Source organism: Neltuma alba, unplaced genomic scaffold, assembly GCF_004799145.2.
Source record: "Neltuma alba isolate B1F8T4 unplaced genomic scaffold, ASM479914v2 tig00006987_pilon, whole genome shotgun sequence".
In the NCBI taxonomy this organism is placed as follows: Eukaryota; Viridiplantae; Streptophyta; class Magnoliopsida; order Fabales; family Fabaceae; genus Neltuma; species Neltuma alba.
The window spans coordinates 100019-111256 of NW_021634644.1; the positions used below are offsets into that span (position 1 = coordinate 100019).

An 11238-nucleotide genomic window follows, 5' to 3' on the forward strand; every position below is an offset into this window, starting at 1 on the left:
AAAAGTGAAGCTCCTCGTGGACTTTTTCAGACAAGCCCTGATTAAATTAATCAGGGAAATTAAAGATAAGAATGGATCCTTGGGACTTTTTAATAATTTGGCTGATTAAACGGACTGTTTCACTACTCTCACAAGTTTCAACTCAGTTTGTGACTTGTTCTAATAAATGTACAATAATAATGATCCTCACTCGGTCGTCCCGACCGGCTTTGTGTTGTGACTTCTACTTTTTGTTTCCCTCTGGCGGTGAATGAAACGTGATGGACGTAACTACGTATTGGTCAATCTCCTTCTCAACCAATTCCAACTCCAAATAATGCGGTTTAAAATAGGAGCCACGTCCTACATGATGACACAGAAATAGGGGAACCAATTATTACGGCGACAAAAAGATGAAATTATAAAAGTCGGAGATGGCGTGTTTATAATTAAATATGCCAATTTGTAACTAATTAGCCCATATATATTTATATTGTGTTGAGTTTTACTAAGTCCGGAATTCGATTTGCAGAAAAAATTTAAAAATACAAATTCGACTCTGTTCTGGTCCAACCAAAAAGGTTGACAGCGTCTTTTTCGTTCTTTTAATTTAACTTAAATTGAAAGCATAATTATTTATTCATCCGTATAAAATAGTTGTTATTGAAAACGGATCGGATATTTTTTTTTTTATAAAAACAAATTCAAATAAATTTCTCATTAAATGCGTGACTAAATTGAATTGGGCCATACGTGCTATCCCTTAAATTAGTCTGAAATTTCCCCAGGTCAATTTAGTTGGGTCGAACCGAGTTTACCCTTACGTGGAAACATTTGCGTAGCAAGGGACAGTTCAAACGCTACCTTAAAAAAACAACAACAATAATAATACTACTTCCTGTTCTTAATATAAGACTTCATTTAATTTTTATTTTGATTCTAAATATAAGACTCAAATCTACTTTGTCTCTAATATTTATGTATTTTTTTTCAAGATAATCCTTCTAACAATGGTAGTTCTAGCCAATATACTTAATTAGCAAAGATATTTTATGAAATACAACATCTATTTATGACAAATAATTAATTTAACTTCTTTTTTTAATCTCCTCAAATTAATCAATTAATTCTTATAATTAGGATCGTAGGTAGTAATAAAGATTAAGAGGTGATGTTGAGATCGGAATAGTTAGTTTAATTGATTATTTTTTTGATGACGATCAATAGGTATTGTGATTGAGTTATTCTACCTACACATCAAGATTCTAGCATTATTTAAAGGAAATAAGAAAAATGATCCCCTCGACCGGCTGATGTCAAAAAAGCTGATCATTCAATACTTAAGAAACATGGTAAACATGCCGTTGGAATGTTTCCGTATAAATGATTAATTATTGGCGTGGCTGTGGTAAGAACAATTAATCTATCTACTCCTCCGATCCTAAATATAAAACCCCAATGTGTATAAAAATTTTATATTTAGGATCAGAGGAGTATAATAAACTCCATGGAATTACTCAGATTTCATCGATCTTTGGGAATGGTTCAGATGATACTTGCATACTGTTTTGTGTTTCAGTGACAGTGCATACGTATTTTATGTTATATTCAGATTAGATTTTGAAATCTTCAAAGCTATGATTTTGTTGACTTTTAATATGAAACTAAACATGTTCTTGACTAGTCGAAGTCATCCAAAGGCTTTTAGAGACTAGGGTGGGAAAGGTAATTTTAAAGGCACAGGAACCCATACAGATTGTTGTCACAGTGTTATTATTTGATGAACAGTTATAGATCGAGGACAGTCCATGGGAAATTTCAGTTGAAGATAAAATATACACTTTCTCCCGTCTTCGATATATGTTCCTTTTTTTTTTTTTTCCCTTCTACCATAAATATAAAAACCATCATAACAAGACGTCACACTAAGCATCTTCCTCTTTAGTTCGTGCCAAGTTGCTTCAAATAATACAAAATCACAGTGGAAAGGAAGCTATATTATCTTGAAAATGAAATAGTGGTTTTGAAGGAAAAAAAAGGTCATGACCACATTTTGTCCTTAATATAAAAATCAGTTAAAAATTTCAAATTGATCATAAATATAAGATCTTAATTCACCTTATCTTCTATATTTATTTATTTTATTTCAAATAATCCTTATAATAATTGTACATGTTAAATAGTTTAGAGTACTTTCAATGCATATAATTAATAAAAATATTTTTAAAAAGTCAATATATATTTATTACAAATAATTAACTTAATTAATTTTTTTTATATTTATCGAATTTAATATACTTGGATGCATCATATTGAATGTCAGCTGCTAACTGCTTCTTGTTGGGAGTACGCATTAGCATCGCTCTCCAGGCCAGCTGGCTCCCCTCACAAATAATTATGACCAACACAAACACACAGCATTATTTATATGTTGAATATATCAGATTTATAGAAAGCTTTCTCGTGCTGGCAACAGATAGTAGATTTTTTTGGGGCTGGATAAAAGTCACATGGTCGCGTGAACATGCCGCGGGAGAAAAAATGTCGGCGATCACATTTTGTAGTAATCCAGTTTTGCGGTGTAAAAAAGTGCTTTCTTTTGAATCACTTTTCTCCGGAGCACAGCGAGGACTAGATTCATCTCACAAAACATCGAATTAGTCGACGCTTAGTTACACTGACCGCGTATCATTATTTATTACAGTTATTTGGAGTTCCTGATGATGAACTTCCTTTATTAAAAATCATTTGACATTTTTATCGGGTCAATTAGGAACTCCATAACATGCTCACTCCCGGGAGAAATCACATGCAGTTTAATTGCCTTATATGTATTGATGAATTAGTCCATACAGATCTAATCAGGCTACGCGCTTTGTATTTTAGCTAACTATTGGTCAAAATAAAAATCAGCCAACCAAACAGGAATAAGCTTCATCACGAGGGACAAAGGTCAATATACAATGATCATAGTGAAGAATGGTTATGATTCGTTAAATGCAGGCTCTGAATTTTGAGCTTTTTTGGGGCATGTTCAAATTTTACCGAATAACAAACGCAAGGTATGTTCTGAGCTTGATGCACAGACACCAGTCTCACGCAAAACGATATTATGTGTGTTTGGATCCACAATTGGATCCAAAATAAGTGGCTTTTATAGTGTCGAGCATGCTTGGGTTTTGATTGTTCTGGTTGACGAAATGTTTGGTTCATATGATTTAAGGGCTAAAAGTTCGTTTGAATCTGACCTTTTTAAAAGCTGCTCCTTCCTTACTTATGCTTGTATTTAATCATGTCTATTTCACAGCGACGTCTGTCCTCTCCACAGTCCACCATCAATATTAAGTCATTAACCCCTCCCCCGCCCCCCCGGGGGGGCTTCTCCCTCCAGGAGGAATGACCAAAAACACACAAAGTCATGGGACCAAAAAAGATTTGAATTTCTTGTTTTCAATTGTAAATGTAAAGGGACAAATTTACGTATGCATGTACAGGAAACAGATGGAAGAATTTAATCATAATCTAAATAACTTTTTATCTAATTTAACTTTTATAAACTAACTTCTATAAAATTCAATCCAGACATAAATTACATTACCCAATTTAATTTTTATTCAATTAAGTCAGTTTACCATTAATTACAGCGTTATATTTTTTGAGCAAGACATTTTGAGCTTGATCGAGCAAATGTTGTTAATTTACAAATGTGAAATATAATTCTGTAGCAAAATATTTATTCGCATGCGGCATTTTGGGGTAATAGAGACAGCCGACGCACATTAATTCAAAAAAACAGAGACAATGACAAGCAACGAAGTGGACTAACTGCACCGAATCAATATAAATATGAGCGGGAAAAAAAAAAACATTTGAGGAAGATGCCGTATGGAGTGGGGGATAATCACGAGTGTAGGCTGGTCAAAAAAAGAAATCACAACTATAGGCATGTTCTTTTCTAATAATCCTATCTAAAAGACATTATTAGGTAAACATAGACACTTCTTTCAACAGGGATTCGAACATGTAAAGAAATAGTCAAGTTTCCAATAATTCTATTTAAGACGCTATCAGGTATTAAATGTGGACACCTCTTTTAATGGGAATTCGAACATGTAAAGAATTAGGGGATGTTTGGATGAAACCAAACCATGGTTTGGAGAATAGATTATAGGGAGAATAGATTTTGTGAATAATAGATTTTCTAAAAAAGTGATTATGAGAAGTGAGAGTATTTGGACAGTTGTTACCAGAAGCACCTTTTATATATACAAATTACTAAAAAAAGCATAAGTTAATATGATAATTACATAAAAAATAGATTTTATGATATATTTTAATTTGAAGGAATAAAATTATTAATAATATATTTTTTACCAACATAATTAATAACACATAAGATAATATAATTAATAATTAATTAATATATGTATATATATTTATAAGATATGAGATTAAATATGTTTATAAAAAAAATAATTGAGGGATGTTAAAGTCATATTATTATTAAGATCTATTCTAATAAGCACAATTATACTCTCTAATTTGAACCAGAAGCAGAATGAGTTCACTTCTTCTGAAATCATAGTTTTGAGCTCTAAACCATGATTTTGATTTAAAACCATGGTTTGTCAATTTCTTTTCCTGTTTGGTAAGGCTGTGTTTGGGTGACACCCCAAACCATGGTTTGGGGAATAAATCATCCAAACACCCACCCAAAAACTAAAACCATGGTTTTGGAAAAAGCAAAATTTTTTTGCTTTTGGAGAAAAAAGGGGGAGAATGTAAGAGCCTATAAGATATGTATCTTGTTATTTTTTTTATAAACATATTTAATCTTATATTTTATAAATATATATACATATTAATTATCTATTAATTATATTATCTTATGTATTATTAATTATGTTGGTAAAAAATATATTATTAATAATTTTATTCTAGTCAAGTTCGCTGGTTGCTTTCTGACTCTCTGTCATCTATGACTGTGCTGTTATTCTTGATTTTGTTTTGTGAGGGGATGTTTGGGGTTGGGCTGGGCTGAATAGAAGTGAAATCAGGTGTAAGGAATATGATCCACTCATGGTTTCGCCCGGAGTCTCAGAGGCCCAGCCTGATCCCCCCTTCATCTGCATTGACGGATTGATCCTCCCATGCCATTGGGCCCCTTATGTCCATAACCATTCCCCTGTTTGATATTTGATACTCATCCGTTGTGGGGTTGGGTTAGTTTTGGGATTTGAGTGGCGAGTCCGCCTTTTTCCACTTCTACTCGAAAGAAGGAGCCAGCCAGCCCTCGTGCACTGCCCAACCCTTTATTGGTTCTTTTATAAATTTGCCTTCCACGTCTGGGTTCATCGCTTTTCTGCCTCTAATTTTGTGCCCACTCCTTTTCTCCTTTTTAGTTTTTACTATTTTATTCCCCAAACCAAACTATTCCCTCACTTATTTTAACTTTCTCTCTCATCCCACCCCCCGCCCAAAACAAAAAGCAATTTAAATCTGGAATTTTGTCCTAAGCGCAATTTTTCCCCTTGGGCAATTTGGACATTTAACATTAAAATCTTTGAAGCAACTAGTTCCTTAAAACGAATCCAGACCCTTTTTAGAAAGAAAAAAAAAAATTAAAATGAGGAGTTTTCAGCAATTTTTTCTGAATTCAATAATCTTACAAGTTAAAATAGGAGAACGATGCTGTATTACTTCTCCATTCACTCAAATTGAGTACTTCATATTACAGATTCCTCACGGCTGCGTTTAGCATGAAATTTTGGTTCTCAAAAAGGGAGAACAGAGGGAGGTGACCTTGTGGGGTTGGACCAAAAAAAGCAGCGTCACAGGGGACGACGCCGTTGGGTGTGGTCATCGATAGTCCGCATCAAAGGTGCCGTATTTAATTACTTTAAATTTGGTGGCATCTGTTACCCTTTTTGACTATCTGTCCCAGGTTGCGTCTTCAACTTCAAGATTGTCCCTCCTCAGGACCACAAACCCCACATCTCTTCTATACAGAATCAAACTTTTTTGGTTTTCTTTACACTCTAAACACTTGCTTGTAACACCCCCCCACTACTCTTAAAGATAAAATATTTTAAAAATTTTCATTTGATTTTAAATATGAATACTTTATTTTTATCTTCCATATTATTTTTTGTAATGACATTCTTATTTATGGATCATTTTTATATTTATTCAATATTTCTAATAATTAAATATAACCAATTTTTTATATATTAATTATAAATAATATTTTAACTACAATTTTTAAATTTTATAAGGCGTTATATTTAAAACGGGAGAGGGTATAGCATTCACTAACAGAGCAAAACAGATGTGGTCCCCGCCAAAATTATGACTGCACGTGTGGTGCACGGTCGCCTCTTGAAGATGGAAGACGCTCCACGATGAGCCGGTTGAACAGAGCGCCGCTGCTTAACTGAGTAGAATAATGATACTACTGGATATATATAATATATATATATATATATATATATATTGTTTTTTCGAAAAAGCAAGCATTTTCATATTTCCGAACTCCGAGTCTAACGCCTAAGCTAAGGGAAGGCTACCCGCTAAATGAAGAGGGCTTTGGCATCAGGGAAGGAAATTATGAGTCAATCATATCGTTCATGGCGATGATGAATGAACTGGCCAAATGGGTAAAATACTTTTTTGACCATTGAAAGGGCTCAGTTAAAGAGGGAAAAAGACAAGTGTGGGGAAAAAGGCGCCTCTTTGACGGGCATTGCATTGTTGCTTGAGAGTTGAACCCCGACTTTCCTCCTCTCTACCTTTCTTGTTTCTTTCTCACACGCTTCTTATCCTGCGGATTTGAGGGGCCTTCGCCTCGTATTTTATTTTCCGCTCTGTTGCAACTTTCCTCTCAGTCACTTCCGGAACTCTGATAGAAATGCCTCTGCATCGGTCGTCTTCAGGTGGTGGCGCCGAGGTGCTCGATCTAGAAACTGCTGTCAAAGGCGGGGTTTTGGACGGCAAAGCTGCGCTGCCTGGTGGTGGCTGCGGCGATGGTGATAAAATAGATCTGAAGGTGTTGATTGAAGAGCTTGACTCAGTTGATGTGCCGTCGGTGTTCATCTGTCCAATCTCGTTGGAGCCTATGCGAGAGCCTGTGACTCTTTGCACGGGTCAGACCTACGACAGATCCAACATTCTCAAATGGTTCGCTCTGGGTCATAATACCTGCCCCACGACGATGCAGGAGCTCTGGGACGATTCAGTGACGCTGAACAGGACTCTCAGCCAATTAATCCATAGTTGGTTCTCGCAGAAGTACCTCTCATTGAGGAAGCAGTTCCAGGATGTGCAAGGAGGAGCTCTGGAGCTCTTAGGGACACTCAAGAAGGTGAAGGGTCAAGCCAGAGTTCATGCTCTTCGGGATCTTAGGCAGCTTGTCACCGCCCATGCGTCCACAAGGAAGAGAGTCGTGGAAAATGGTGGGCTGTCTTTAATTTCTTCTTTACTGGGTCCTTTCACTTCCCACGCAGTTGGGTCGGAAGCAATAGGAATTCTAGTGAACCTGGATTTGAATTCAGAGTCGAAGAGAAATCTGATGCATCCAGCCAAGATATCTTTGTTGGTCGATGTTATGAACGAAGGAACGATTGAGACAAAGATGAACTGTGCAAAATTGATTGAAGCATTGTTGATGGAAGTGAATGAGTCGGAGACGGAGATTTTGTCAAGCCTGAGTCTTTTGGTCGGATTACTGAGGTTAGTGAGGGATAAGAAACACCCAACTGGGGTCTTAACTGGACTCATGTTACTGAAGACAATCTGTTCCCACGAATCAGTCAGAAGCTCCATGGTAAGCCTAGGAGCAGTGGCTCAGTTGATTGAGCTTCTTCCAAGTTTAAGCCACGAATGCCTAGAGATAGCCCTGTACATTCTAGAGGTATTGTCAACTCTTCCAGAGGGAAGACTGGCATTGAAAGAGTGCCCGAACATCATACCCAATGTGGTGAAGTTAATGATGAGAGTATCAGAGAGCAGCACTCAATTCGCTTTGTCAATATTGTGGGCTATCTACAAGCTTGCCCCTGAAGAATGTGCATCACAGGCGGTGGAGGCAGGTTTGGCACCCAAGCTTCTGCTTGTGATTCAGAGTGGTTGCAACCCAGTGTTGAAGCAGATGTCTACCGAGTTCTTGAAAATGTGCAGTCTCAATTACTCCACTAGCCTCTTGATTTCTAAATGTATGCTCACCAGAACAATACGATGAAAGTATGAGGGCAGCTTGTTCATATTCCTTTCCAGTCATATTTTCGCTGCTACCCTTGATATGTGCATATTAAATTACATAACTTTTATACTTATCAAGCTTCAAATTTGTTCTTCCGCTTTCCTTTGCAAGTCATTGTTAATCTGCGGTATATTACTAGTCGAATTACCTCTATTTGTTTACATAAAAAGCTGATGGGTCGTGATTCAAATCAACAATTTGGCTGCTTCTCATCCATATCGACCAATTAATTGGTCCACTCACGATATAACGTGTTGTACCTTCGAAAACAATTCAGTTGGAAGTGGAACTCTGATAGCACTGTTAATGACATGGTGTTCTTCTTCTTCCTCCTCTTCTTCTTTCTTCCCCCTATATCATTTATGAAGTAATATTTGTGAGCTAAGATTCGCTTCGGGTGATTTTCGTTTTTCATGAGTTAACGCTTGATATGATCCAAACTCGAGTGGGGTCTGTCATCTCAGCAGCCAGCATTGGGGTGATTGAAATTTGAAAGTGCTGGTTTTGACCGTGTGATGGGTTGTAGACCGATTGACTATTTATGTTTTGCTGGAAGATGGTGGATGTTCTAGGAGCCAGGATTGTTCTGGCATGACAGAATAATCAATGAGGGAGAAGTTGAGACTAGATAAATTGTGATAGTGACGTGTTTGCCTTTAATAAAATGAATAAGAAAGAAGAGGAAGCCATAGAGGATGCTCTATATATTAAAAACGAAGTATTAAATGATTGGATAGAAAAAGCTAACGGGTGAAAGAAGGAGACAGAATCTGAAACTGGTGGGCATTAAGTATGGTCAAGATTGGCAACATTTGAAAATAGGTAGAAGTTGATTTGAAGTTTGAACGGAAGAGAAGGGAACCCCAAATTAACAATTGTTTCAATTTCAAAAACGAATCAACAATGGTACCTCATTTATGTGCAGCCTGCTCATTTTTAAAATTAGAAAAATTGAAAGCAATCTTGTCCTTATCAGCTGTGTCTGCGGGCGGGCTGCTCGGCACACTTAAAATTTTAAGTCACTCCTCTCCCTCCTCGTCCTTTCCAGTTTTCGGCCCATGTTTCGTTTGTTTTCGCCCCTTATTTTTGAAAACCTTGGGCCACTTGCTACCTCCTATTTTAACACGGGCCGTACAAAATTTAAATTGACATGTTTAACTGAGCCCGAACCTTTCTGACCCAACCAAAAAAAAAACTAAGCCTAAATCAAGTAAACAAAAATGGTAAAATGCATTTTTTTGACCTTTTCTTTTCCAGACTTGTTCAGGACCAGTTTGGGCACTCTAGAAAAATATTTTTATGCTCTATGAAACAAAAATAGTCCATATATTTTTGTCATACGACATCAAATCACTTATTCACAGTTAACACTTGTTTTTACTGTCCCGAACTGAAAGGAAGATAACTTGCTAGAGAAAAAACAATGTCACTGTATCCTTCTGCATTAAATCCATAGAACCCTGAGCTGTAAATACGGAACTTGAGATTTCAGTGCTGTGCATATAACTTAACTTGGAAGCAAAGACTTCAATATGTACAGTGTCTTTATTGGCCTCACCTTTCCTATCTAATCTCTGCTAGAGTTTCATTCAAGTCTAGGAAACCCAAGAGAAAAAACAAAAAGCTGATTATGCTTGAAACTTGATCCTATTTAGCTTTTCGTAGTGCCTTTGGAGATGAACACGTGTACCTTGAATTTTGAAACTACCGGTTTAATTTGGTTAGTGCAGAGAAGTATGATTAAGACATGTTGCCTGGGTTTTTGCGAGCCCAGTACTTTTGGAGACACACTTGCGGCCACCCTTGTTCGTCCTACTGGTTTACGCACATTTAGCTGTAATTCAATTAAGAATTGGCAATGCAGTGACTACCAGATGAAAAAGCTTGCAAAGCCTTCCTTCCCAGGCTGCAAGCAGCCATTGGGTTGGGGTAACCATCTGTGATTTTCACGTGCTTTGTCTGGAAAGAGTCTCTAGCGGACGATGCATGAGTGGAAAATGTCACGTGCCGTAGCTCTGTTTCCTCCTGTTGCTCCTTTGCATGGGTTTTTCCAGAGTGACCACCATAAAAACCATAAATTATAGAATACAGACTGATGTGATGGCGTTGGTGAAAATTTATGAAGATGAGGATGGAAGATGGACTAAATGAAATGAAGACTGGTGGAAATCAGATGGCATACATCAATCGGGAAGGTTCATTGTGGGCATAGGGTCCTATTATTTATGTGCGCACCCTGGCAAGAGCACAGGACAATGCTATCCATTATCCAATGGCTTCCACTTTCAACTTTCAAATTTCAAATGAAAGCCACCGTTGGCGAATTCAGAAGTGTTGAAGTCAAAGCCCGGTCAAAATATTGCACAACCAAGCCCAACAATATAAAGCCCAAAAACACGATTTCATGCTGATGTATTATCTGATTGTAATGCGGATCCTTTGTTCACGCTAGGACCTTGTATCTCTAGGGCTCTGCCCTTCACTTATAGCACTCATTCGCTGCCTCTGCACATTGTATAAAGGCTGTACGCTGCTCTCCAATGGCTATGGCTGAAACAAGAATGCAAATGATCGGTATTTATATCTTTCGGACTCTCTACCTTTTTAAAGAGAGTCGACATTTGTCATATCTTGCATGGCATTTCGGATCTGCAGAAAAAGGTAAAAGAAAAATCATAACATGGACCAGGTTACACTAGACAGAAGACATACCGGACAAAGTATTTGATGCTAGGAAATTGTTACATATGTTTTCTGCCTTCTGCAGCGCGTAGTATGCATTAGAACGTGTGGGTAGTTATGCATATGCAATGCGGTCTTGATGGTAATTTTCTCATTTCAAGAAAATAAAAAATAACGGCCCCTGTATATTTTTGCCAACAGATATTTTAATTATGATTTTGATAAATTAAGAGATGCTTAACGCGTCAATTTGGATTAAGGGGCCACAAGTTGTAATGACGAGGCGCCAATAGGGGTAGTTCGTAAATCGTAATTGTATG

At 36.9% G+C, this 11238-nt stretch overlaps 1 protein-coding gene across 1 annotated transcript; it reads left to right on the forward strand.

The window, feature by feature from the left end:
* Positions 1 to 6653: 6653 nt before the first annotated feature.
* LOC114751600 (U-box domain-containing protein 30-like) lies at positions 6654 to 8562 on the forward strand. The gene has a single exon (XM_028940260.1). It carries the CDS (start codon positions 6887 to 6889, stop codon positions 8213 to 8215), a length of 1329 nt encoding a protein of 442 aa, XP_028796093.1. The 5' UTR covers positions 6654 to 6886; the 3' UTR covers positions 8216 to 8562.
* Positions 8563 to 11238: the final 2676 nt, after the last annotated feature.